General features: G+C 44.6%; 1 protein-coding gene across 4 annotated transcripts; it reads left to right on the top strand.

Annotated features, from left to right (window-relative positions):
• Nucleotides 1-15775: 15775 nt before the first annotated feature.
• Znf239 (zinc finger protein 239) lies at nt 15776-24111 on the top strand. 4 transcript variants are annotated; one of them, XM_038320936.1, is made up of 4 exons: nt 15798-15850; nt 18741-19079; nt 20243-20355; nt 20904-24111. In XM_038320936.1, exon 4 carries the CDS (start codon nt 21184-21186, stop codon nt 21787-21789), a length of 606 nt encoding a protein of 201 aa, XP_038176864.1. In that variant the 5' UTR covers nt 15798-15850; nt 18741-19079; nt 20243-20355; nt 20904-21183; the 3' UTR covers nt 21790-24111. The 4 variants fall into 4 exon arrangements, with proteins under 4 accessions (XP_038176865.1, XP_041910550.1, XP_038176864.1 ...); XM_038320937.1 differs by lacking the exon at nt 18741-19079 and having other exon boundaries at nt 15776-15850; XM_038320935.1 differs by having other exon boundaries at nt 20243-24111.
• The last annotated feature ends 316 nt before the right edge of the window (nt 24112-24427 follow it).

Here is a 24427-nt window from a genome sequence, read left to right as displayed (position 1 = left end):
GTGCTGGGATTAAAGGCGTGCGCCACCACTGCCCAGCCTCGTCTTCTGTCTTTTTTGAAGGAAATAGAGTGCTGCTCCTAAAAGCCAACCTGTCTCCTTTTGTTATGAAAAGTCCTTTAATAAATTAAATACTTAAGTGCCATGTTCCCCAGATCTCTGAGCAGTTGAGGGCTGTTTATCAGGTACAGCTACAGTATAGAATCTGCCTGGAGAGCTGGGTCCAAGCTTGACTGTACTGGCTCTCAACTTAACAGGTAAAGCAGAGTTGGATTAAATATTGGGGACCTGCAGCATTTTACTTAAACCATTACAGTAATGGCCACATCACATCCAGAAGATGGCACCTCACAACGCTCCTCACCATCCTCTGGCTCCCACAGACAACCACAACCTTTCCTGCAGTGTCCCATGGGCCTTGGACAGGGTATTATAGATGCCCATTCAGGGCTGAGGACTTAGCAATCACTTATTTTTGACATTTTGAAAAGTTATGAGTCTCTGCATAAATCATTACCCTCGACAATGAGAAGCTTTCCTGGTTAATACTGACAGCAACACTAGCCCATGGGTATAAAATAAATACACAGTTTAGAAGGTAGTTTGACCACATGTCTGTTTAGCAAAAGCTCAGTAGTAAACTCCCCCAGTCCTCACCATGGCCTGTGAGTTCAGCATCCATAAGTTTTTGACCGGGTTTACCATACCAGGTATGTACTCCCTTCCAGGGAGCAGGCCTAAGATCTAAACAGAAAACAGTTGATTGCCTAAAAAGTCACGCCATTATTCTATCAGTGGCCTCCTCCTGGCTGACAGGTTTGTATCACAGCATGATGGATGTACAAATAGGTAAGGCTGTTGATGACTGTTCTCGGGCAGCAGCCATGATGGATGTACAAGTAGGTAAGGCTGTTGATGACTGTTCTCAGGCAATAGCCTGCACAGCACCTCTGACCTTGTGAACACTCACCAGCAGGGAGGAAGCGTCCAGCCTGGCTCCAGCTTCATTTCTGTGTCCTGTATCCAAAGTGTGTGATATCTACGCAACGGGGTCTCGCCATCTAATCCTGGCAAGGAACCCAGCTTTTCTGTTCTTTCCAATCCTTTTTCTACTGCGTGTCCTTAGCTCTGCGGGGAGGGAGATATACGGTTCACAGATGAGTTTTCTTTTTTTTTTTTTTTTTTTTTTTTTGGTTTTTCGAGACAGGGTTTCTCTGCAGCTTTTTTTTTTTAGAGCCTGTCCTGGAACTAGCTCTTGTAGACTAGGCTGGCCTCGAACTCACAGAGATCTGCCTGCCTCTGCCTCCCGAGTACCACAGATGAGTTTTCAATTGTCACTTGTTGTAGGAATTTAGCAGAGTCACTGTATCTGGGGTAGACGTTAAAATGAACAGCTGTTTGCTTAAAGTCCTTTGACCTTGTAGAATCATTGTGGAAACAGGTGATTGTCTTCCATCATCTGTAGAATTGTTTTGCTGAAGGGGCTTTGCAGCCATCCCATGACTTTGGCCACAAGACACTTCAGACACACCTGAGGCTCCTGTATTATTGTGTATTGCAAACCGTACATAATAAAGGACTAGAGGCATGAGGGCGTGTGATGCTTTCCTTCAGTAAGACATGGAAATTAGATTAGGGACCTTGGTATGAGGAAATATTTTGTATAAAATCAATAAATAGACCTTTGTACAGCTCTTCAGGGTTCAGTCCGTTGGAAGAGGCTGGACCTTCCTGCTACCACTAGGCCTTAAAATTTCATCTTGGGGTCTGACGGGTGGTGGCACAGGCCTCCTTTAATCCCAGCACTCGGGAGGCAGAGGCAGACGGATCTTTGTGAGTTCAAGGCCAGCCTGGTCTACAAGAGCTAGTTCCAGGGCAGGCTCCAAAGCTACAGAGAAACCCTGTCTCAAAAAACCAAAAACAACAACAACAAATAATTTCATCTTGGAAAACCTTCTTTCTTCGACTGACCACACAGGGCCCTCTGACAATTTGTTCTCATCACATTGGATAATTATGTGCTCTATGAGTCAGGGTTCTCCAGAGTAAGAGAGCTTCTAGAATGAATACACACAGAGAAACACTCACATATATGCAGCTTAATCAGATGTCAGGTACTTGGGCAGGAAGTATGTCAGGATATATGCTTTTCCCTAATTGGATGTAGGCAGGCAGTAAGTGGGCAGAAAATATTTCAGGATGTATGCTTGCCCTTGATTGGACTTAAAGGGAAATACGGTGGCCTTACAGCATTGCCTTTTTAAGCCTCTGCAAGGTGTGATTCATGGCCATTTCCCCAGGAATCCAAAGATGGACCTAGCCAGAGCCCATCCATCTCCATCTGGCCAATATTTAATTAAAGCTTGCTTCAAATTTGGCTTTAAATTGTGGTAGTGGGGGCTAGAGAGACGGCTCAGTGGTTAAGAGCATTGCCTGCTCTTCCAAAGGTCCTGAGTTCAATTCCTGGCAACCACATGGTGGCTCACAACCATCTGTAATGAGGTCTGGTGCCCTCTTCTGGCCTGCAAGCACACACACTGACAGAATATTGTATACATAATAAATAAATAAATAAAAATTGTGGTAGTGATCTCATTCTCAACCAGTGGGATTAACATACATATAATTATTTGGAAGGTAATTTAATGGTATATCATATCCATTCAGCAAAACAACAGTGGCTTCCAAACTGGGCCCCATGACATCCCAATCATTGACTTTGAGCTATATTAGATTAGATTATATTAGATCATATTAGAACTCCCTCCTATGGGGCAGGCCTAAAACCCATCAGAAAGTAGCTGTTCACTCCCATAAGACAAGCCACTATCGCACCAGTAAAACCATCCAGTCAGGCCTGTCAGTAGTTCTATACTCGAGGTCCACAGCTGGATGGCTGTTACTGATAGATCTTCCCCACAGCCTCTAACACTTCCCGCACCTGCGAGCTAGCCACCCAAGTCCAGCCATCCCATGAGAGATAGCCAAGTCCAGCCATCCCATGCGAGCTAGCCACCCCAAGTCCGGCCATTCCATGCGAGATAACCACCCCAACTCCGGCCAATCCATGAGAGCTAGCCACCATAAGTCCAGCTAATCCATGCGAGCTAGCCATCCCAAGTCCAGCTGGATTTCTCTGCATCCTGAAACCAGAACATGTGGTACCTTCAGGAACAGGGTCTTGTTATCTTGTTTTGGTGTGCAATCAGCAGGAAGGCCATTGGACAACTTTTGACTGGATTGTTGCTTTCTTGGTATTTAGCTTTTGACTTCTTTGAATATTCTACATATTAATCCTGTTACATGTGTAACTGGCAAACTGGGTGCCTCTTTACTCGGTTAACTTTGTTGTTTAAGACTCTTTAACTTCATGCATTTGTTGACTGCCAGCCTTACCTCCTGAGTGACTACAGACCTATGTAGAAAGTCCTTACCTATGCCTAAATCTCGAAATATTTGTCTGCTAGCCGTTTTAGAATTTCAGTTCTTAAACTAAAATCTTTGATTCTTTCAGAATTGATTTTTGTATAGATGGGGTCCAACCACCAGGTTTCATTCTTATTTATTATCTATTTTATTGAGGCAGAATTTCTCTGTGTAGCCTTGGCTGTCCTGGAACTCACTCTGTAGACCAGGTTGTCCTCAGACTCAGAAATGAAATCTGCCTGTCTCTGCCTCCTCCATGCTGTGATTGAAGGCTTGTGCCCCTGCCACCAGCCCCAGGTTTCATTCTGTCACATGTACCTGTCTAGCTGTAACACCACCATTTATTAAAAGGGCTGTCTTTTCTCCAGTGTGTACTTTTGGCATCTTTGTCAAAGTCAGGAGGCTATGATCTGCACGGTCTACACCCAGACCTTCCAATCTGTCTAGTGTCTGTGTCACGTTGATCTGATCTCTGTGACTGCCTAACACCCCTGGAAAGCAGGTATGGCAATGTCTCCCACCTTAGTTTTGTTTTGAGTAGCTAAAGATTACTTTGTTTAGCCGAGGCCTTCTGTATTTCTAAGCGTATTCAAGATTCTTTTTCTATTTCTGTGAAGATTATCACTGGAATTTTGATGTTTAGATTAATTTTGCTAAAATAGACATTTTCACAAAGTATGTTCTGTTTAAACCACAATCGTGGAAGATCTTTCAGTCTTGTAGTATTTTTATTTCTACTAGCATTTTAAAGTTTCCATGATAAAGGTCTTTCATTTCCTTGGTTACATATCTTAATTCAGGGTCACAAGGATATCCAAAAACCTTCCTAGATCAACAAAGAAGCTCTCTCTCTCTCTCTCTCTCTCTCTCTCTCTCTCTCTCTCTCTCTCTCTCTCTCTCTCTCTCTCTCTCTTTTAATTATTGCGTGTGTGTGTGTGTGTGTGTGTGTGTGTGTGTGTGTGTGTGTAGAAGGTCTGAGAGGTAGAAGATCACTTGGAACTGCTGTGAACTTGTGAGCTGCCTGATGTGGGTACTGGGAATTGAGCTCAAGTCCTCTGCAAGAGTGTGTGCTCTTAACCACTGAGCCCCATGACTCTAGCCCACAGAGGAACACTCTGGACCAACATTTCCACTCAGGGAGTTCCCCTAGGTGGGGGAGACTTGTGAACATCTCCCTTACGAGTTCAGAAATTCAAATTTATAAAATTAACTCTAGTATTAAGTTTCACACTCTCCCTGGCCTGAGTTGATGTCAATATGGAGTCTTGTCTTCTCTGAGGACTGGCAAGAAGGGCTGTCATATCTGCTTGGGAAAGAGAACATCCACCTGCACTGGGTGTTATGACAGCAGATGAAAAAAAATTCCCCAGCCAGCAACTTTGTGGGTAACAAAGAGGTCTACCAAGGCCACAGGCAGAATCTTTGAAACTTGAGCGAGAGAGGGATTCCAGAATCAGGGCAGGATCCCAGAATATGAACAAAGCCTTTCATGTATCTCAGGGAAAGGAGTTCCAGGTGAGGCTGGAGAGCATTCCTGGGGTTGGACAGAAGAGCCATTGGGACAAGGGATGCTGAAGTTACTCTTTTATTTTTTTTTAATTTATTTATTATTATACAGTGTTCTGCTTGTATGTCTGCCTGCAGGCCAGAAGAGGGCACCAGAGCTCAACATAGGTGGTAGTGAGCCACCATATGGTTACTGGGAATTGAACTCAGGACCTCTAGAAGAACAGCCACTGCTCTTAACCACTGAGCCATCTCTCCAGCCCTGAAGTTACTCTTTTACATATGATAAATCACAGTGAGAAAGCTACAGAAGATCTGGGGATGGATCTGGAGGGAAAAGAAACGTTTCTAGCAGACCCTGGGGCTACATGCTCCCTATCCTAGCCTGACTAGGGAAGATAAATGTCCCCTGTCCTCGGAAACTGAAATTACGTGGTTAACAAGTAAAGCTCCTTGCTCTGTGTATATTTTCTTTCCTGCCTTTTCTTGCTCACAAAGAGTACTCTCCCACCCGAGGTCATTGCTAATGTGCCAAAGCTGTTGCTAAGATGTAAACTTTAAGTCCAAATGGACAGATTTTCCTGGAGACCCTCAATAGGAAGAAGCTTGGGAGTTACAAGTATATGTGTAGAAGATCAAATTTGCTAGGATGTGCCAGGAATATAATCTGGGTTAAACTCTTTTTTTTTTTTTTTTTCCCGAGACAGGGTTTCTCTGTAGCTTAGCTCTTGTAGACCAGGCTGGTCTCGAACTCACAGAGATCCGCCTGCCTCTGCCTCCCGAGTGCTGGGATTAAAGGCGTGCGCCACCACCGCCTGGCTTCTGGGTTAAACTCTTATTCGAGGAAATGAAATAAGTAGTAAGTAGGGGAGAGAAAGAGAAAAAAAAATGGTTGAGAAAGCTTTAAGTTTGAAGTCTTATTTTATGTTTTTGTCAATGAGTGTTAAAAAGATTTTAGATAAGATTTTTTAAAGATATTTATCTAAATATTTTAGATAAGGGTAAATTTTATCTTAGGCATTTAAAACAGAAGATAAGGCGAAGTCCTGAAAGTTCCAAGTCAGCACAGAAGTTCTGAGTGACCTGTACAAGGCTGTGGAAAATGAGGTTTAGGATGAAAGTGATTGGTTTTTCTGCCCCACCCCACCCCCATAGTAAGTTTCTCCACCGCAGATTCAGTAAGCCAGATCACACTGAACTGAAAAAGTGTGACAACAGGTAAATTTGAGCAGCGCAACTCCCGGGCAAGTTCTCAGGTCTCAGAAATAGGCCAGAGAAGTGGTACCCCAAATGAAAGCAGGCAGACTTTCTGGGTTGTAGGTCAGGGGTGATGGCGTGTCCACCACAAGGTGGGTTTGTGCCCAAGTATGGTCAAAAACTGAAAACTTAGGTGGGGATTTGGGCAGCTGGCAGTTAACTACAGGGGAGGAAACTGCAGAAGCCAAGATTGCTCAGCTGGCTTTTGGCACATTTTCTCTGTTGGAGGGCTCTCTCAGTGAGCAGGGTTTGGGAAGAGAGAGGGGGGAGGGGAAAGGAGGCTTCCCAGACCATGCAGGGTCTAGCTGGAGGTTCCAACCAAACAGATATATATGTCTAAAGTTTATTAAAATCCCTAAAGTTAAAATCCCTAAAGTTAGACAGGTATTGTGGCACATGTCCTTTGTTTGTGTTTTGTTTTTTTTTGAGATAGGGTTTCTCTACATAGCTTTGGCTGTCGTGGAACTAGCTTTGTAGACCAGGCTGACCTTAAACACACAGAGATCCACCTGCCTCTGATGGGATTAAAGGAGTGCCAGCCAGCCTTTAAACCTAACACTCCGAGGCAGAAACAGGTAGACCTCTGTGAGTTCTGGGATAGCCTGGTCTACAAAATGAGAGAGTGCCAGGACTATGTAGAGAGACCCTGTCAAAAAAAAGAAAAACACCTAAAGTTATAGTGATCTATTTTGGTAACAGACACAAGAACTGGCCCAAAAGAACAAGGATCGTGAGAGCCAAAGTTAAATTTTAATTTTAATTACTGTGCCTTAGCAATCCATGGAAGAAAATGCCTCTGACCTGCAAGCCCCTTGCCCAAGGACAGAAAGCTCCTGAAATGCTGGAGGCTGTTGTTTATGGGAGATAACAGGCCACACAGCGCTTCACTCCCCTAAACAAGTTTGTTGAACCCCTCTGCACCAGATATGCTTGATGACATGTGGGAGGCAGGATATGTGTCAGGATAGACATTTGTCCCTGATTGGATGTAGGCTGGAGGTACATCAGGATGTATGCTTGTCCCTGATTGGACCTGATGGGAAATGCAATGAATTATGAGTTTTCCTTCTTAAGCCACAACAAACCGTGACTTGGGGCCATTTTTCAGGAAACTGGGTGTGGACCTGATCAGAGCCCATCCACCTAGCCAGTATTTAATTAAAGTTTGCTTCAAATTTGGCCTTAAACTATCGTAGTGGTCTTAATCTCAGTCTGTGGGATTAACAAGGTAATTGTTTGTGGTTTTGCTGACATTGGCAGGTTTTTAACCTGGGGAAACTGAGTCATAACAAAACCAAGGTTAATTTAAAATTTGACTGTTTTGCCGGGCGGTGGTGGCGCACGCCTTTAATCCCAGCACTCGGGAGGCAGAGGCAGGTGGATCTCTGTGAGTTCGAGACCAGCCTGGTCTACAAGAGCTAGCTCCAGGACAGGCTCTAAAGCTGCAGAGAAACCCTGTCTCGAAAAACCAAAAGAAAAAAAATTTGGCTGTTTTGTCCAAGACTTACCCAAATGCTAGACAGAGTTAAAATTGCAAGACTGATAAAGCCATCTTTCGGAGAGTTCAACAAAGCGTGGAAGCCTAGCCTGCATCAGTGAAAAAAGACAGTCAAAAGACAATTTCCTAGCCCTTATGGTCAGTCAGGGTAGGAGCTACCTGGTAAATCATCAGGCCTCTTGACCAGAGAGGCCACAAAAGTCTCCAGAGACTGAACTCTAAGCAGGGTATATCTCTTTTTGTTTGTTTGTTTCTTTGAGACAGGGTTACTCTGTAGCTTTGGAGACTGTACTGGAATTCATTCTGTAGACCAGACTGGCCTCAAACTCACAGAGATCTGACTGTCTCTGCCTCCCAAGTGCTGGGATTAAAGACACAAGGTACCACCACCAGGTTTAGGGTACATCTTCTAAGGGGGAATTAGGGTGTGTGATGCAATACAGAGTTATAATGGGGTAGGTGTTATCATTTGTAAAGAGGTGAGGCCTGAGGCTGGTGCCACAAGGGTTGGTCAGGTGGGAGGGATGGGCAGCAGCCACTGGAGGCCTAGGCCACTGAAGCCTAGGCAGCTCCCCTGGTGGGTGGCCTGAGGCCCTGCAGGAGACAGACAGATACCCCATGCAGAGAGAGCTGTGGTATAGAGTTTATTTAGTGGGTTATGGAGGGGGAAGGGAAGGGGGAGAAAGGAGGAAAGAGAGAGAAGCAGAAGCTATATCTCCAGAAGATGCAGGCTGGAAAGGAGGTAGATGTACTTCCCTCTGCTGAAGGACAGGGGAGGTTGGGAGTGGGCAGAGCTTGACTCTTAAAGGGATATATGGATTGAGACCCTATGACTGTCCCCTTATGAAAGGATATATGGATTGAGACCCTAGGACTGTCCCCTTATGAAAGGATATATGGATAGCCATACCTGGAAAAGGTCACTGACCTCTACCATGGGAACCAAATATTGGGTTTTTGGAAACCTTCACTTTGGTCTCTCAGATTAAGAGGACTTCTGGCCCAGACTCCTCCACTCAAACTCCCAGCGCAACTTTCCAGCCTGGAAATGGAAAATGAATGCTGATAAAAAGCTGAAAAGAGAATAAATTAGAACAGATCTGTGAGGGGCCCATTCTGGTGCTGTTAGCTACTGAACAGCAGCTTAGATAACTGAGGTGACCCCAAATAAAGCAGGCAATAATGCCCAGAGAAGACGGACACTCCTGTCACAGAAGACTGTGAAATTAAGATTGAGAACTATTTTTCGTCCATTGTTTATAGAGAAAGATAACAGGAAACTTGATGATTAACGTAACTATAAAACAACCTCTCCACTAACTTTTCAGTTTAATGAATATCTAGCCCGATGAACCAGTCAGCTTTCATCTTGGGCTTTGAAAAGTCATCTTATAGTAAGGTTCATTCCTACATGAGACCAAAACAGGGAAAATATACCTTGCAGTATTTTCCTTATTACTATTATTATTATTTAATTATTATTACTTAATATTATTAATATTACTTATTTAATATTAGCTTGCAGTTTGCAGCTAAAACGATTAAGAATTAAGTTCCTAAACCAGCAGTCATAGCCCACACCTTTAATCTCAGCATTCAGGAGGCAGAGGCAGGTGGATCTCAGTGGGTTCCAGGCCAGTCTGGTCTATACAGTGAGTTCCAGGAGAACCAGGGCTTTGTAGAGAGCCCTGTCTCACAAAAGAAAAAAGAGAAAGAAAACTGCAAAACAAAATTCCAGTAGTAAAGGGAGATGCAATGTTTTATGATTTTTCTAAAAATGCTTGCAGGTCTCAGGTGGCAGTAGGCAGGCAGCGGGCTCTGGGAGCTGCAAGATCGCTGTTTACGAGCGGTGGCTCACCCCCGGCAGGCTGGTCCCGCCATGCTGCGAGTGGGCAGAGACAGCTCGCGGAGAGTCCGAGAGAGCCACCCAAGTGGGCGGGTGTGAGCAGGCGGCGGGTAAAAAAACTCATAGACACAGTAGGCAGGCATAGAACTGAATATTTATTACTGGGGGGGGGGGGGAGGAGTAGGGAAAGAAGAAGAGAAGAAGAGAAAAGAGAAAGAGAAAGGGAAAAGCAGGGAGACACACGTGCTCCAAGAGGGGACAGGACAGAACCTAAATTGGTGATGAGAGGTCAGGGGTCACTGGGAGTGAGCGTGGCTTGCCTCCTAAAGGGACCAGGGACCAAAACCATAACACAATGTAACCCCATCTTTTTTTGTAGCCCCATCTTTTAATAATCAAAGGCTCAGGATTGGAGAAATGGCTCAGAGGTTAGGAGCATTGGCTGCTCTTCCAGGGGACTTGGGTTCAATTCCTAGCACCCACATGGCAGTTCACAACTGCCTGTAACTCCAGTTCCAGATCTGACACCTTCACACCAATGCACATAAAATAAAAATTTAAAAAAAAAAAATCAAAGACTCAGACCAGGGACCTTTCATTACTGGAATAGAAAGGCTAGGAGTACACAGATAAAAGAAAGTAAAAGCCTCAGAAAAGCTACAGGAGTTGAAACTGGGTGTAATGAAATAAATCCATGGATGGAATGCACGTTAATTAGAAGAGGTTGCTATCCCACACAGCAGGGAGGCCAGCAGCTACACAGCAGGTACTCGGGAAGTTTGCACCACAGGGAGGCCAAGCCCCTCTAGTGGGAGCCTTGTGCCTGCTCCAATCAACTTTGGCAGTCTCAGGAATAGAATACACATTTTCTTACAGGACAAGGTGCCCCAAGGGATGCCATCTTGTAAGTCCTTATCCTTTCTGTTCCTCAACAGTAAGGAGCATCTTCCTGTTCAAGACAGAAACCCCCTGCCCAAACTTTCTGACCTCCCTGTATAGGAACCATTTACACCTCTTGCCTTAAAAGTGTGTGGGGGTCATGGGGGAGGAACTGGAATTCTTGAGAACTGTGTGTGAATGTAAGGGTCTCTGTTTTAAGGCTAGGAACTGACTCAGCAGGATTTGAGTCAGTACTATTTTGGTAACCCACCAAAAATAAAAATGTAGACTGGCCTGGGCAGTACTGGTGCACGCCTTTAACCCCAGCACTCAGGAGGCAGAGAAATCTAGAAGTGATTGTAGTAGGACATTGTGTGCAGTCACGCAAAGACTGACTGAAATAACCTATAGGTGGCAAAAATCCATGCATCATATTAAAATAATATGTTACTAAATAACCTCAGAATACAAAAGTCAGGCTTCTAGTAAAATTTAAAGAAGGAAAATGTACCGTTAAAGAGGGGGAAATTGCGGAAAATATAAATAAAATGTACTGTCCTCCCTAATAAAAGGTTAAATAAAACAAAACTCCATTTTAAAAAAAATGTGTAAAATAACCCTGTTGGAGGAAATTCAAGTCCCCTTAGAAACTTCAGCACTTCTTGAAATAAAAATATTCTCCCTAGAAACACGGCCCTGTATCAGCCAATCATGCAACAATGGGAGGCCCAGCCCTAGCCACTCAGAGTGAGCCACACAGCTCTTGGCAGGAGGCAGGAAGACCTAGCTGCGTCCCTGCTGGCTATGCTTGCCTGTTGCCGCAGCTGGGTACCCTTCTGCATAAGGAAAACTTTTTGCCTTGCTGCAATACTTTGAATTCTGTGGCCATTTTTGTTTTGTTTCTGTTTTTTTGTTTTTGTTTTTTTTTCGAGACAGAGTTTATCAATAACTGTGGAGCCAGTCCTGAAACTTGTTCTGTAGACCAGGCTGGCCTTGAACTCACACCTGCCTCTGCCTCCTGAGATTAAAGGCACATGTCACCACTGCCCAGCTCTGTGGTCATTTTTTAAACATAATTCTTTATTGATTTTTGGGAATTTCACATTATGCACCCCAATCCCACTCACTTCCCAGTCTCTTCACATCAGTCCCTCACTCCTGCAGCATGCCCCCCAAAAAACTCCCCCAAAATGGAGAGATGGCTCAGAGGTTAAGAGCATTGCCTGCTCTTCCAAAGGTCCTGAGTTCAATTCCCAGCAACCACATGGTGGCTCACAACCATCTGTAATGGGATCTGGTGCCCTCTTCTGGCCTGCAGGCATACACACACAGACAGAATATGCATAATAAATAAATATTAAAAAAAGAAAAGAAAACAAACAAACAAAAGCCACCTTGCTCCTCTGTCTTTCCAACACCTATTCATTCATCTTAGTGGCATTGGGACCCCCAACATCCTGCTGTTGCCCTGAGTCCTGCAGAGCCAGCCTGTTGTTATCATTATGCAAAAGGTTAAAGATCAACCACAGATAGCTTTATAAACAGAGAGCAAAACATCGTCAATTCAGATGCTCAAACATTCAGCAGAATTTGAATGGGCAAGGTTCCTTCACACAGTCAACAGCAGGTCCTGAAGAGAGCAGAGTACCCCTTGGAATCAATTCCAAGTTAAAAAAACAAAACAAAGCCAGGTGGTAGTGGTGCGTGCCTTTAATCTCAGCACTCAAAAAAAGTGTCAGTGAATTAGGGGCTCACACACACCCAGTAGAACTGACTGAGGAGACCCTGTTGAGGAGGCCAGGTCCTGCAAAGCCGAGTAGCCAGTCAGGGGAGGCATCCTCCTAAAGAACAAAGACAGTTCTGAAGCCATCCAGCAGAGACCAACTGGGGAAGTTGAGGCAGTCATGGGGCTTCTGGTTGAGCTTTCTCACCACGATGAGCCCCATGGTTCAACCCCCAGCTTCTCTTTCCCACCAAAAGCCTTTTTATATCATGGAATAAAAACTATTGTCACTTCTGTTGGAAACGGTCCACTTTCTGCCTTTCTCAAGGACAGGGTTCTTTTACTCTGGCTGTTTTCTTCCTGGCCCATCCCCAGACAAGGGATCTCAGAGGTCACTTTTGTTATGCCCAGACTCGCGAAGTCTCCCAAAAAATCAACAAGGAGATCAAGTCCCATATGTAAAAGCAAAGGGCCTTTATTTTATGCAAGTTTGCAAACTTGGTCTCTCCACATGTCCAACGTATTGGAATAAACAGAGTTTATTCAGTTAGTTGGGTTTTTATAGTAGTAAAGGGGTTTCTGATGTTCAGGACCCCTGATTGGCGGACATTTGTCTAGGGGTGTCCTGGTAAGTGTGCTGGCAGGTAATCCTATCTACTACGTTGGAGTTGGAACGTTAGGCATTTCCTTTGGATGGTCTGTTCTCGGATGGTGGTTCTTCCTGCAACCAGGTATTGCTTCAGGGTAAACTACTGAGACTCCACTAAACTTATCAATATCACCTACTCTGGCAGGTGATAATGGTTGAAAGTAAAGAGTAGTCTTGCATATTGAAACTGCTGAATTTATACCAGATGATATAGAATTGACTTCATTATTTATTCAGGTACAAAGTGGAAACAGGAATAGGCTTTGTCCTATATACATAATACACATCCAATCCCATATGGGTCTGTCAGGTCCTCTAGCACAAGGTAATGCGGAAATTGATCAATTATTAATTGGAAGTGTGTTGCAGGCCTCAGAATTTCATAAAAAAATTACGTCAATAGCAAAGGTTTAAAGAAAGAGTTTTCTATTACATAGCAACAAGTTAAATAGATTATAAAGAAATGCCCTACATGTTCTTTTTTATAACCAAACACCACTACCTGCAGATACTAACCCAAAGGGTACTCAAAGGAATAAAATCTGGCAGATGGATGTGTTCCACTTTGCAGAATTTGGCAAATTAAAATATGTACACCACACCAATGACACTTATTCAGGTTTTCAGCGGGCAACTGCTTTATGCTCAGAAAAGGCTGATTCAGTAATTACACATTTATTAGAAGTTATGGCCATCATGGGTATATCTGCACAAATAAAGACAGATAATGGTCCAACATATGCCTCTAAGAAAATGAGATAGTTTTTTGCTTATTATAATATTAAGCATATTACAGGTATACCACACAATCCTACAGGTCAAGCAGTCATAGAAAGATCAAATGAAACTATAAAAGATATGTTAAACAAACAGAAAGGGGTAGGAAATACCCCCAGAAATAGGTTACATAATGCTTTATTAACTTTATTAATGGGAAAGGGACAACAGCAGTAGAGAGACACTGGGTAACAGAAAAGTCTTCTGAATTAAATCAACCGGTTTATTTCAAGAATGTGTTGACCTCACAATGAAAGACAGGAGATGTGCTACATTGGGGAAGGGGTTTCGCTCTTGTTTCCACAGGAGAAGAAAAACTATGGGTACCATCAAAATTAATAAAGATTAGGTTTGACAAAGAGAAACCTCTTGAGAAAGAGAAATGACAGCTCATCCACAACGGCGACAACTACGCAATTGGTAAGGAAAGCATATGGGGTTGGGGCAGGAATCTGTCTTATAGGAAAATACACATCTTCAAAAATTCAAGAGACCCTGGATGTTTGAATGCTGACAAGGTACATGGTATCCGGAATGAATAAGCAGGAAGTAAGGAAAAAGACTGTCAAATCTTGCTAAGACAGGGTAAGACGGTTTTGAAAATCTTCCTGCCTCTGAAAATGGTCTGTCAGTTACACTAGGCCTTAGCCAAAGTTGGTTGTCATTTACAAAGGTCACCTTCAAAAATGGTGCAATTGGGCCATCCAGTTAAAATGCCTATGGCCAAGGCTGAGAACCTGAACTCAATGGCTAGGACCCACATAGTAGAAAGAACTGACTCCTGCAAGGTGTCCTTTGGCCACCACACGCATGGCGGCAGAGAATGCCCACACACATACACATGAAGATAAACAGACAAACTGTATAATTGAATCACAAAGAAATTACAAAAATAGTCTCATGTTTGAGAATTATGAGTTTTGTTTTGGGCTACATACACAGCTTCTCAGGGGCACATGTGGGCTACAGGTTGGACATGCATGACACATGTTTACCCGAAGACCCTTTTGGGAGAAGACAGAACACACCAGGGAAGCATTCTGAAGTCTTTTTGGTAAGTGAAACTTAACTACAAAATAACACTATTAATAACACTATTAATTCCATAGAACTTTGCTGACATTTTCTTTCAGAAATAATGACATCAATCATTGTGCCTCTTTCTTGCTTTTATATATATATATATATATATATATATATATATATATATATATATATATATTTTTTTTTTTTTTTTTTTTTTTTTTTTTTTCCTGGCCGGGCAGTGGTGGCACACACCTTTAATTCCAGCACTCGGGATGCAGAGACAGGCAGATCTCTGTGAGCTCGAGCCTGGTCTAAAGAGGGAGCTCCAGAACAAGCTCCAAAGCTACAGAGAAACCCTGTCTCGAAAAACAAAACAATCAAACAAACAACAACAGAATATATATTCTGACCTGGGAGTCCATTGATCTTTTTTTTTTTGGTTTTTTCGAGACAGGGTTTCCCTGTAGTTACTAGAGCCTGTCCTGGAACTAGCTCTTGTAGACCAGGCTGGCCTCGAACTCAGAGATCCGCCTGCCTCTGCCTCCCGAGTGCTGGAATTAAAGGCGTGCGCCACCACCGCCCGGCTCCATTGATCTATTAAATCAAGTTTATGATCTACTTTTTTAGTTCTTTATACCCGAATACATTAAATTGTTGGTTTTTATAAAATAATTTATTTGATGCGTGTAGGGAGGGGTGTGTACATGTGAACGTGGACTCCTGAGGCCAGTAGACGTGCTGGGTTAGAATTACAGGCTGCACAACATGGATCTGAAAACAGTCCTCCAGAGATAAGAACATGAAATATACAGTGACCAATTCTTTTCTTTGTTTAAATTTTTGACATGGGCTTCTCGAACTCACGATTCTCCTGCCTCAGCCTCCCTGGTCATGAGATTACATGCTTGCACTACATTGCTCACTTGGAGTAGTTAGTAACAGCTTCAGAAAATTTTTAAGGTTGAAGACGATATTATACTGGTTATTTTCCCTCCAGCAGCATTTTAACAAATGAAAACTACATTTGGGTATTATGAAATTACTCGTATGTGTCTGCAATGAAAAGTGCTAAAAACAATTTGAACCACGCAGGACCCACACTTTGGCCCCAAGTTGCTGGATCGCCAAAGTAGCGGTGGCCCACCGTCTCCGGAAGTGGACACGGAAGTAGCGCTTCACCGCCCGCGGCCTGCTGGGACTTGTAGTTCCAGTCCTCGATGATGCCCCGGAGTCCTGTGTTTCCATGTGTGAATCCTACCTAAGGAGGTGAGCAGGGCTGGGCTGCCTCGGGGCAGACAGTGGTGTCTTGGTCCAGACGAGGGGATGCCGCGACCCGGTGCCAGGCTCAGATGCTGGGAACGCGCCCTGTGGCCGTGGCCCCACGTGCTAGCAGCCGCGGCACCCCGAATCACGCTCCGGGACAAGGCCACCCCACGGAGGCCAGGCTCCTGCCACAGAGCAAACCGCTGCTCCGAGGACACCCTCCTCTTGCTCGGTCGAGCTCTGGCCTGGGGGGATCTGAGGACTTCGTGGTTAGTTAGCTAGCCTTCTCCGCTCCAGTCGAATGACTTGGCCTTTTTCCAAAAATGGTGTTGGTGGACATCAGGAGACCACGAGGCACTCCTGAGAGATCCCCGGGGTACTGAGGTTTAGGCTGCGCAGCACTGCCACCTGCATTCTAGAAACCGGTTAGATTTCTGAGGAGAAGAGGTCAGGGGAGGGGTATTGGGTAGCTGAAATACACGTTTAGAGAAGACACGTAGAACCTGAGAAAGCCTATTCCAGAACCTAAATACAGAATTAGGGAAGTCTGAGGAGATGGACATGCCCTAGAGAACTATCTTTCGAATAATCTGCCCCAGCCTGAGAATGTGGTGAAGTTCAGGGTGTTTTGGAATTTCGCCAAAAATGTCTCATCTCTGAGCTGGACACAGGTTTTCTTTCTTAGAACAAAATAGGACATTGGCATTGAGTACCTGCCTAGAGTCAGATCGTGTACCATGTGATTTTTCTCTTTATTGTCACCCTTCACTATGAGATTGGGTATGCAATACAAAGGGGAACAAGGGCTTTGGGGCATTAAAATGTATTAACCTAGCAAATCGTATCGACTGGCTCTGTATAGTGTCCACTGACAGCGAAGTTCCACGTTAGCTGTCACTACACTGCCTCGCCACCGGGTGGAGCCCTACTTAAAGCATCCAGGTTCTCCTGAAAGGTTCCGGAGCATTTTTGCCCTGTCGGCTGGAAGCTGACTTTTTTCTTTCAGACATTTCACTCGTGTGTTCCATTTTCGCTGCTAAAACCGAAAAATCTTAGGTAATGAGTTCGTAAGGAGTGACGAGTTTCTTCTCACAGTTCAGTCATTTTAGTCTGTCAGCGCTTGACCCGATTTCGGACCTATGAAACAAGAGTGTGTTCTCCTCATGTGGGATAGGACCTGGATCCCAATATATCATTTTTAAGGGCACTCCCACAGTGGCCTACATTTTTCCTACTAGGTCCTATCTCCTAAAGACTTCACCTACTCACAATAGTGCCAGAAGTTGGCCACCAAGCCCTTTGAGAACCAAGATCAAAACTGTAGCTCGTTGGAGATCATTCAAAGTTAGTATATGCTACATCTGAGGCTAAATGGCCTTGGGAAAACAAGATTATTAACTGAAAGTTTTTGTCAGGCAGGGGTGGCACAGGTATGCAGATCTCTATGAGTTCGAGGCCAGCCTGGTCTACAGAGTGAGTTCCAGAACAGCCAGCCAGTGCTACACAGAGAAACCCTGTCTTGGGGATGGGGTGGGGTGGAGAGATGGCTCAGAGATTAAGATCCCTGTCTGCTTTTCCATAGTACTCAGGGTTCAATTCCCAGCACCCATGTGGCAGCTCACAACTATCCATGGCTCATTTCCAGGGGATCTGACACCCTCACATTGACATACATACAAGCAAAATACCAATATACATAAAATAAATTTTAAAAAAACATTTTTTCAAGCTGGGCGGCGGTGGCGCACGCCTTTAATCCCAGCACTCGGGAGGCAGAGGCAGGCGGATCTCTGTGAGTTCGAGGCCAGCCTGGTCTACAGGAGCTAGTTCCAGGACAGGCTCCAAAGCTACAGAGAAACCCTGTCTCGAAAAACCAAAAAAAAAAAACAAAAAACAAAAAACATTTTTTCAAAGAACTCACCCTCTTGGTGAGCAGATTATGTCCGTACAAAAAATATGCAATTGATGGTTAATCTTGACAACTTGATGGAATTGAGAGATTTCTAGGAATTAGTAAAGCACACTTCTTGAGTTTATGAATCTTTCCAGGCATTATTAGATCCCGAGGGCTCTAGCCTCATGAATGTTTCATTGGTGGATCTTTGAGGCTATTAGAAGGTGGTAAAACTGTGCCAGGTGGAGCCTGGTTGGAGGAAGTAGGTCACTGGGGTGAGGTGTGGCCTTGGGAGTTGTCTGTTGCCCTGGCTCTTTCCTCTGTTCTACTCTATTTTGTGCCTCCCGTAAGGCCCCATGCTTCCCACAATCCCCACCGTGATGGAGGAAAGGGTCTTGCTACTCAGTCTGAGGTTGCAAGTTCTGGAGTGGATAGAAATGAATGACCGGGCAGAAGCGATGTGGAAAGCACTGTGGCAGACTGTGCCGTCTTCGCATGACTCCAGGAATGGCATCATGTTTCCTCTGCAATCCTCTTTCCCACCCCTAACTGAACCGCCAGAGACTGTAGGAGAGACTTTGAAATAGAAGTGGAAAATCATACGACGGCCTAGCTGTAGCTCCAAACAGTGTGGCGTTTGTCCAGTAGGAGTAGGAGATGTGTACCCTGGCCTTCCTCTACACTTGGCCTTAGACTATTAGTCCCCTTTCCCACAGTAAGTTAGCCATATCTCCTACAGGCTGTTGTTCTGTTTCCTGAGTTGCCGCCTCAGCCTCGGGTGAGAACTGTTTTAACTAATCCAGCTTGTGAGATGGCACTGCCCTCTGAGACACAGCTACTTTCCTGACACACGACTGAACTTTGGGCTCCGTTTAGCGCCTGTCATTCTGTCACTGGGCTTCTCAGTGTGACTTGTTGGCTGGTATCAACCATGAAGGCATAAGCAATAGAAATTGAAAGTAAATGCTTATAAAACAACAAAATGGTTCTTCACCACAGGTGTGAGAAATATTACTCCATCAGACAAAATCCTGGACAGGAGACTCGTGACGTTTAATGATTGAATAATTGGATTCCTTTTGTGTGCCAGGCCCTGTGTGAGGCCTTGGGGAATGAATGTCAGCTTCTCTGTGCTGGGGAACTTTGATGGGAATGAGTGAAGGCAAGAGCGTGGACAGACAAGCCACATAAAGAGAATGAATAATTTAAACCCAGAAAGGGGCAGTGAGCACACTCTGGATTTGATGGTCAAGGAAGTACATCTTCAGGAAGGCAGCAGCTTGGCTGAGACCTGAACGGCAAGGAGAACATTCTGGACAGAGGAACAGCTATTCTGGAGTAAGTTTGACCTGACTCAGGGACCACAATCTTTAAAGCCAACAGTCGCCATGAGAGGAGTGGTTGAAGTTTGGGGCCTGTTGCTTCTTACTATGAGCTACTTTCAGTTTCCCTAAATGTGTCCCCTTGAGACACAGTGGTAGCCAGGCCCCTCTCGCTGAAGACCAACTGCCAGGTTCCACCCACAGAATACTCCTAACTGCCCTACTAGCTGAACCCAGCCCACACCCTACAAAACCCAAGCTCTGAACTTGAAACCCCACCAGTCCCCACCCTGGAAGGCTGCACTCTGAAAAGGACCACCCCCACTCTCCAAGAAACTCTTTAAACCATGCCTTCTGCTCCGTTCTCTGCTGTTTCATGCCCGAGCAGAGGCAGCCACCCTCGTGGATTTTTCCTTTCCAATGACTCTCTTGATTGACGTTTGTTGTGCAGTGTGACTTGTGGTATTCTTTGGCTCCCAGCTGCTAGGACCCTTCCATCTGAGCTGTAACTTACCCTAAATGGGTTACATTTTCTTTCCTCGTTGTAATTTTTTTCCTGTTTTTTCTTTCTGAACTCTTGAGGCACAAAGGGTTGAGTCTCAGTGCCTGTGGTTTGCTCCCACAGCTGGCTGGCTGGCTTACAGTATATTGTATTAATATGTTTATAGGCTTTAGTTTGGTATTATCATTGTGGATGGTATCTGTCTTTCATCCCAGAACTAACTTGTCAGGCAAAAAAGATTTCTATTTTATTTCTTATAGCTCTAACAGTTATGAAAGGAATAGACTGATTAAATGGGCATCTAGTCAAAAATGAGTGAAATGGAATGAAATGTTACTGTGGCAAGGTAAAGGCCTCCTGGTCTTTCACAAGAGTTAAAGAATATCTTATCAGCTCTGCTTAAAAGTGGAGAAGAAATGCCTTTCTTCTGAACCCAGGTTTCCCTCTCCCAATGACAACAAAAGACATAAGCACAAAGTAAGGGCTGAGGCTATACTACAGTGCTGGAGTATTTGACTAGCGTGCACGGGATCCTTGGTTCAATCCCAGCACCACCAGAAAGAAAAAGGAAAGGAAGAGAGAGAGAAGAAGCAAGCAAGCTAAATTTTGAGTAAATTACCAAGTGTTCAGGCCTATTCTGGAATTCTTTCTTCTTACCACTGAATTCTGTTTCCCAGGAGAGCCGAACAGTTCCGTGGAGTCTTCAAGAGGCCTTCAGGGAGCTGGAGGGATGACTCAGAGACTACAAGCACCCGTGGCTCTTGCAAGTTCGGTTCTCAGCACCCACATGGTAATTCACAGCCATCCATAACTCTGGTTTTGGGGATCCCATGACCTCTTCGGACTTCCATGAGTACCAGGCAGGCACGTGGCGCATAGACATGCATGCAAGCATAACACTTATGCAAATGAAATAAAATTATTTAAAGAGAGAGAGAGGGAAGACTTCAGATTTCCTATAGTGGTTTTCCTAGTGGCTGATTTTGGAATCAAAATAGTCAGTCAGTACCTGGGAGTTGAATTTATATTGTGAATCTCCAATAAGAAGTACAAACAGATGTTGAAATAGATGCCGGTCAGTGATTTCACAAACACTGAAGGTGAGAAATATGTATGTCTTAAGTCCCAAGCTGAGACTCAGAGGAAAAAAGTTCTCATTGTAACTGAAGAAAGAATTGGGAAAAGGAATAAGGGGTGGGTGTCATCCCATAGACCACTGTTCAGAGAATCAAGTTAAACTTAGACTGTAACAGAATGGGTACCTCCATGGTTCCCTGGTGAGACAACTTGCCAAAATGTCCAGTTCAAAGACTCTTTCGTTCCCTTTGACTGTGACAGTGAAGACATCTGTCGATGGAAGCCACCATTAGTCCCCTGCAGTCTTCAGAGAAAGCACACAGAGGAACCCTGTTCCTGTAATGACTTCGGGAAGGCACTTATCACAACCCAGATGGTCATCTCGTCAAGAAAACTCTCACTTCAGAGAAACTACGCCGCTGTGGTCAGTGTGATGAGAACTTCACATCAGAGACCCCCCTAAAAGGAAAGAGTGGCAGGTGTGAGCAGTGTGGGACCAGCTTCCCCAGGAGCAAGCCTGTTTGTCCGTCAAGCGGTCCACATGGATGAGAAACCTTACAAGTGTGACAGATGTGGGAAGGGCTTCACCAGGAGCTCCAGTCTGCTCGTCCATCACGCAGTTCACACAGGGGAGAAACCTTACAAGTGTGACCGGTGTGGGAAGGGCTTTAGTCAGGGCTCCAAGCTACACATCCACCAGAGAGTCCACACTGGAGAGAAGCCCTATGAGTGTAAGGACTGTGGCATGAGCTTCAGTCAGCGGTCAAACCTGCACATCCACCAGCGTGTCCACACGGGAGAGAGGCCGTACAAGTGTGGAGAATGTGGGAAGGGCTTCAGCCAGAGCTCCAACCTCCACATCCACCGGTGCACCCACACGGGAGAGAAGCCCTACCAGTGCTGTGAGTGTGGGAAGGGCTTCAGCCAGAGCTCAGACCTGCGCATCCACCTCAGAGTGCACACCGGGGAAAAGCCCTACCACTGTGGCAAGTGTGGGAAGGGCTTCAGCCAGAGCTCCAAACTCCTCATCCATCAGAGAGTGCACACAGGAGAGAAGCCCTATGAGTGCAGCAAGTGTGGGAAGGGCTTCAGCCAGAGCTCCAATCTCCACATCCACCAGCGGGTTCACAGGAAGGACCTTCCTTAAGTAGCATGGGCCTGCTTGGTTCAGAACACTTTTATTGTAAGGACGAATATTTTTATGGCTGAGGGTACAGATCAGTGGTAGAGTGCCTGCCTAGCATGCATAAAGCCCTGGGTTCGGAGCTGGGAGGTGGTGGCGCCCGCCTTTAATCCCAGCATTTGGGAGGCAGAGGCAGGCGAATCTCTGTGAGTTCCAGGCTAACCTGGTCTACAAGAGCTAGTTCCAGGACAGGCACCAAAGCTACAGAGAAACCTTGTCTCGAAAAACCCAAAAATAAATAAATAAATAAAACCCTGGGTTTGAGTTCCAGTACCTGCCCCACAAAATTTCCAGGTTAATACTTTGTACTTGAAGGAGTGTGTGTGTTTATGTAGAAAGGAGTACATGTGCTGTGCGGGTATGTGCATGCATGTGTGCACATGGGTGTGGAGGTCAGAGGGCATCTCAGGTACTCAGATGCCTGTCACTTTTGTTTGAGATTGGGGTCAATCACTTGTGGTCTGGAATGTTACCAAGTAAGTCAAGTAAGTCAGGCTGCAAGTCCCATGGCTCTACCTGTCCCTGCTTCCCAGCTCACCACAGCTAGGTTTACACGTGTTTGATACCACACCCAACTCTTTTATGAGGATTCTGTCTGGAGCTTGCAAGACAAGAGCTTTACTGACTAAGCTATCTCCCCACACCCTGGATTAATACTTTTGACTCTTACCTTTGTAGTCCACAAAAGAAAGAGATAGTAAAGATTACTCAGATGTAGTCCCTCACAGAAAAAAATCAATCCTTCATTTAAATATCTGAGCACCCAGCACATTTCACGTTCTACAATGAATGGACGATTCTGGTTTCTCAAATGGGTAGAGTGGACATTGCAATTCTGCTTGTGTTGTTAGAAGTACATTCCACAATTTTAACTGCAGGAACTTTGTATTTTTCCAAGCACAGTATGCTTCCTTTGTTCATATTCACGTTTCTATCCGAATTATGTGCCAAGTTTTTTATATTCCTTTTACGTCCTAAATAGCCCTCTTGAAACTATGAACACATAGTGTGTCCGTTTGAGGGTGGGGTGGGGAGCTGGCGGCCCAGTGGACATGGAGAGCTGTTGTGTTCAATACAGAAACTGTGCGTCAAGCTATGGTCACAGTGCAGGAAGTGCTTCTCCACACACTACCGTGATAGACACTGCTTCAGTCAGCCCCTCCTCTCAGGAGGCTGCTCAGGAATGTGAATAGATTTTACTGAATGAAGTGAGTGTGTTGATAGTAAAAACAAGGGAGAAATCTCTGAAGCAACAAATCCAAAGTCATTAGGAGAGTAAAGCTAGCACTGAGTACTGCTGAGAACAGACGATCCAGCAGGAGTTCTGAGGCAGAACTGAAGAAAGTTGGGACAGGTGGGACATGTGACAGCCAATCAGCAGAGGCTAAAGAAACCATCTTAAGGTCTGACAAATCGTCAGGCAGTGGTGGTGCACAGTTTTAATCCCAGTACTTGGGAGGCAGAGGCCGGCAGATCAAAGCTACAGAGAAACCCTGTCTCAAAAAATAAAAAAAAAGAAAAAAGAACAGCCAAAGCAAACAAACATTTGATAAATTCAAATTGCCTTATGGAGAAAGTACTAAAGATGGGCCTTTGATAGGCAGATCTAATTTTCAGGACAGTGCTAAATTCTGTCCTGGGAATGTTTATTTAAAGATGGCAGCAGGAATGCCTACAAGAGGACATCAACACATGAGATCTCAGCAAAAACTAACAGGCTAGGAAGATGGGTGGGTGGGCATGGTATCTGTACAGAAGTGGGCACGGTTTATGCCACTCACATAAGGGGATAAGGAAAAGAAGACCTGTTTTGGTTTTAGGCCAAGAACTGCTTAATAAAATGAAGGATGGGAATGAAGCATGATGGGAAAGCCATGACACTAAGGACCGAGGATATGTGTAACATTCCCTTCATCCCTTGAGTACGTGTTCTCTTCTGTAGCCAGATTGTAGTTCTGTATTTCCTGTTTCTCCAATTACCATTTCATCAATTTTAAGCTCCTACTTTACCACCTCCTTCTCTCTGCTTTGTGTTAATTAAGTGTGCCTTTGCTTTTGAGATGGGCTCTGTGGCCCAGGCTGCCCTTGGATTTATGATCCTCCTGGCTTTTTCTAGTCTCTGGGAGAAACTGCTATGAATAGCCAGCCAGCCTGAGCTACCCTCCAGTAAAATCTGGGATGTCTCTTCTGGCTTTGGGATCCTACAGTAGAGCAGCTCTTGCGCTCTGATATATAAAGTTTCAAAGTTACAGATCCTTTTCACATTAAAAGGAATAAGAGAATTTTAGTATCTTTTTTTTTTGTTTTGTTTTGTTTTTTTTTTCTTTCTTATTTTCTTTCTATTGAGAATTTTAGTATCAAGTACACAACTTAGATAACAATTTCTGTTAATGGCATATACTAACAAATAAGCCAAGAAATCTTGAATAGCTATTTTCTTTAAAAAAAAAAAAAAAAGTTGGGGCCGGGTGGTGGTGGCGCACACCTTTAATCTCAGCACTCGGGAGGCAGAGGCAGGTGGATCTCTCTGAGTTCGAGGCCAGTCTTGTCTACAAGAGCTAGTTCCAGGACAGGCTCCAAAGCTACAAAGAAACCCTGTCTC

The sequence above is a fragment of the Arvicola amphibius genome, chromosome 2 (assembly GCF_903992535.2).
Source record: "Arvicola amphibius chromosome 2, mArvAmp1.2, whole genome shotgun sequence".
Taxonomy (NCBI): Eukaryota; Metazoa; Chordata; class Mammalia; order Rodentia; family Cricetidae; genus Arvicola; species Arvicola amphibius.
The sequence above is the reverse complement of the archived record's forward strand: the minus strand, read 5'-3'. Positions and strand labels throughout refer to the sequence as shown.

Coding starts and splice junctions, on each gene's coding strand:
- Znf239 (XM_038320937.1), top strand. CDS start 21,184: ATGGATGAGAAACCTTACAAGTGTGACAGATGTGGGAAGGGCTTCACC.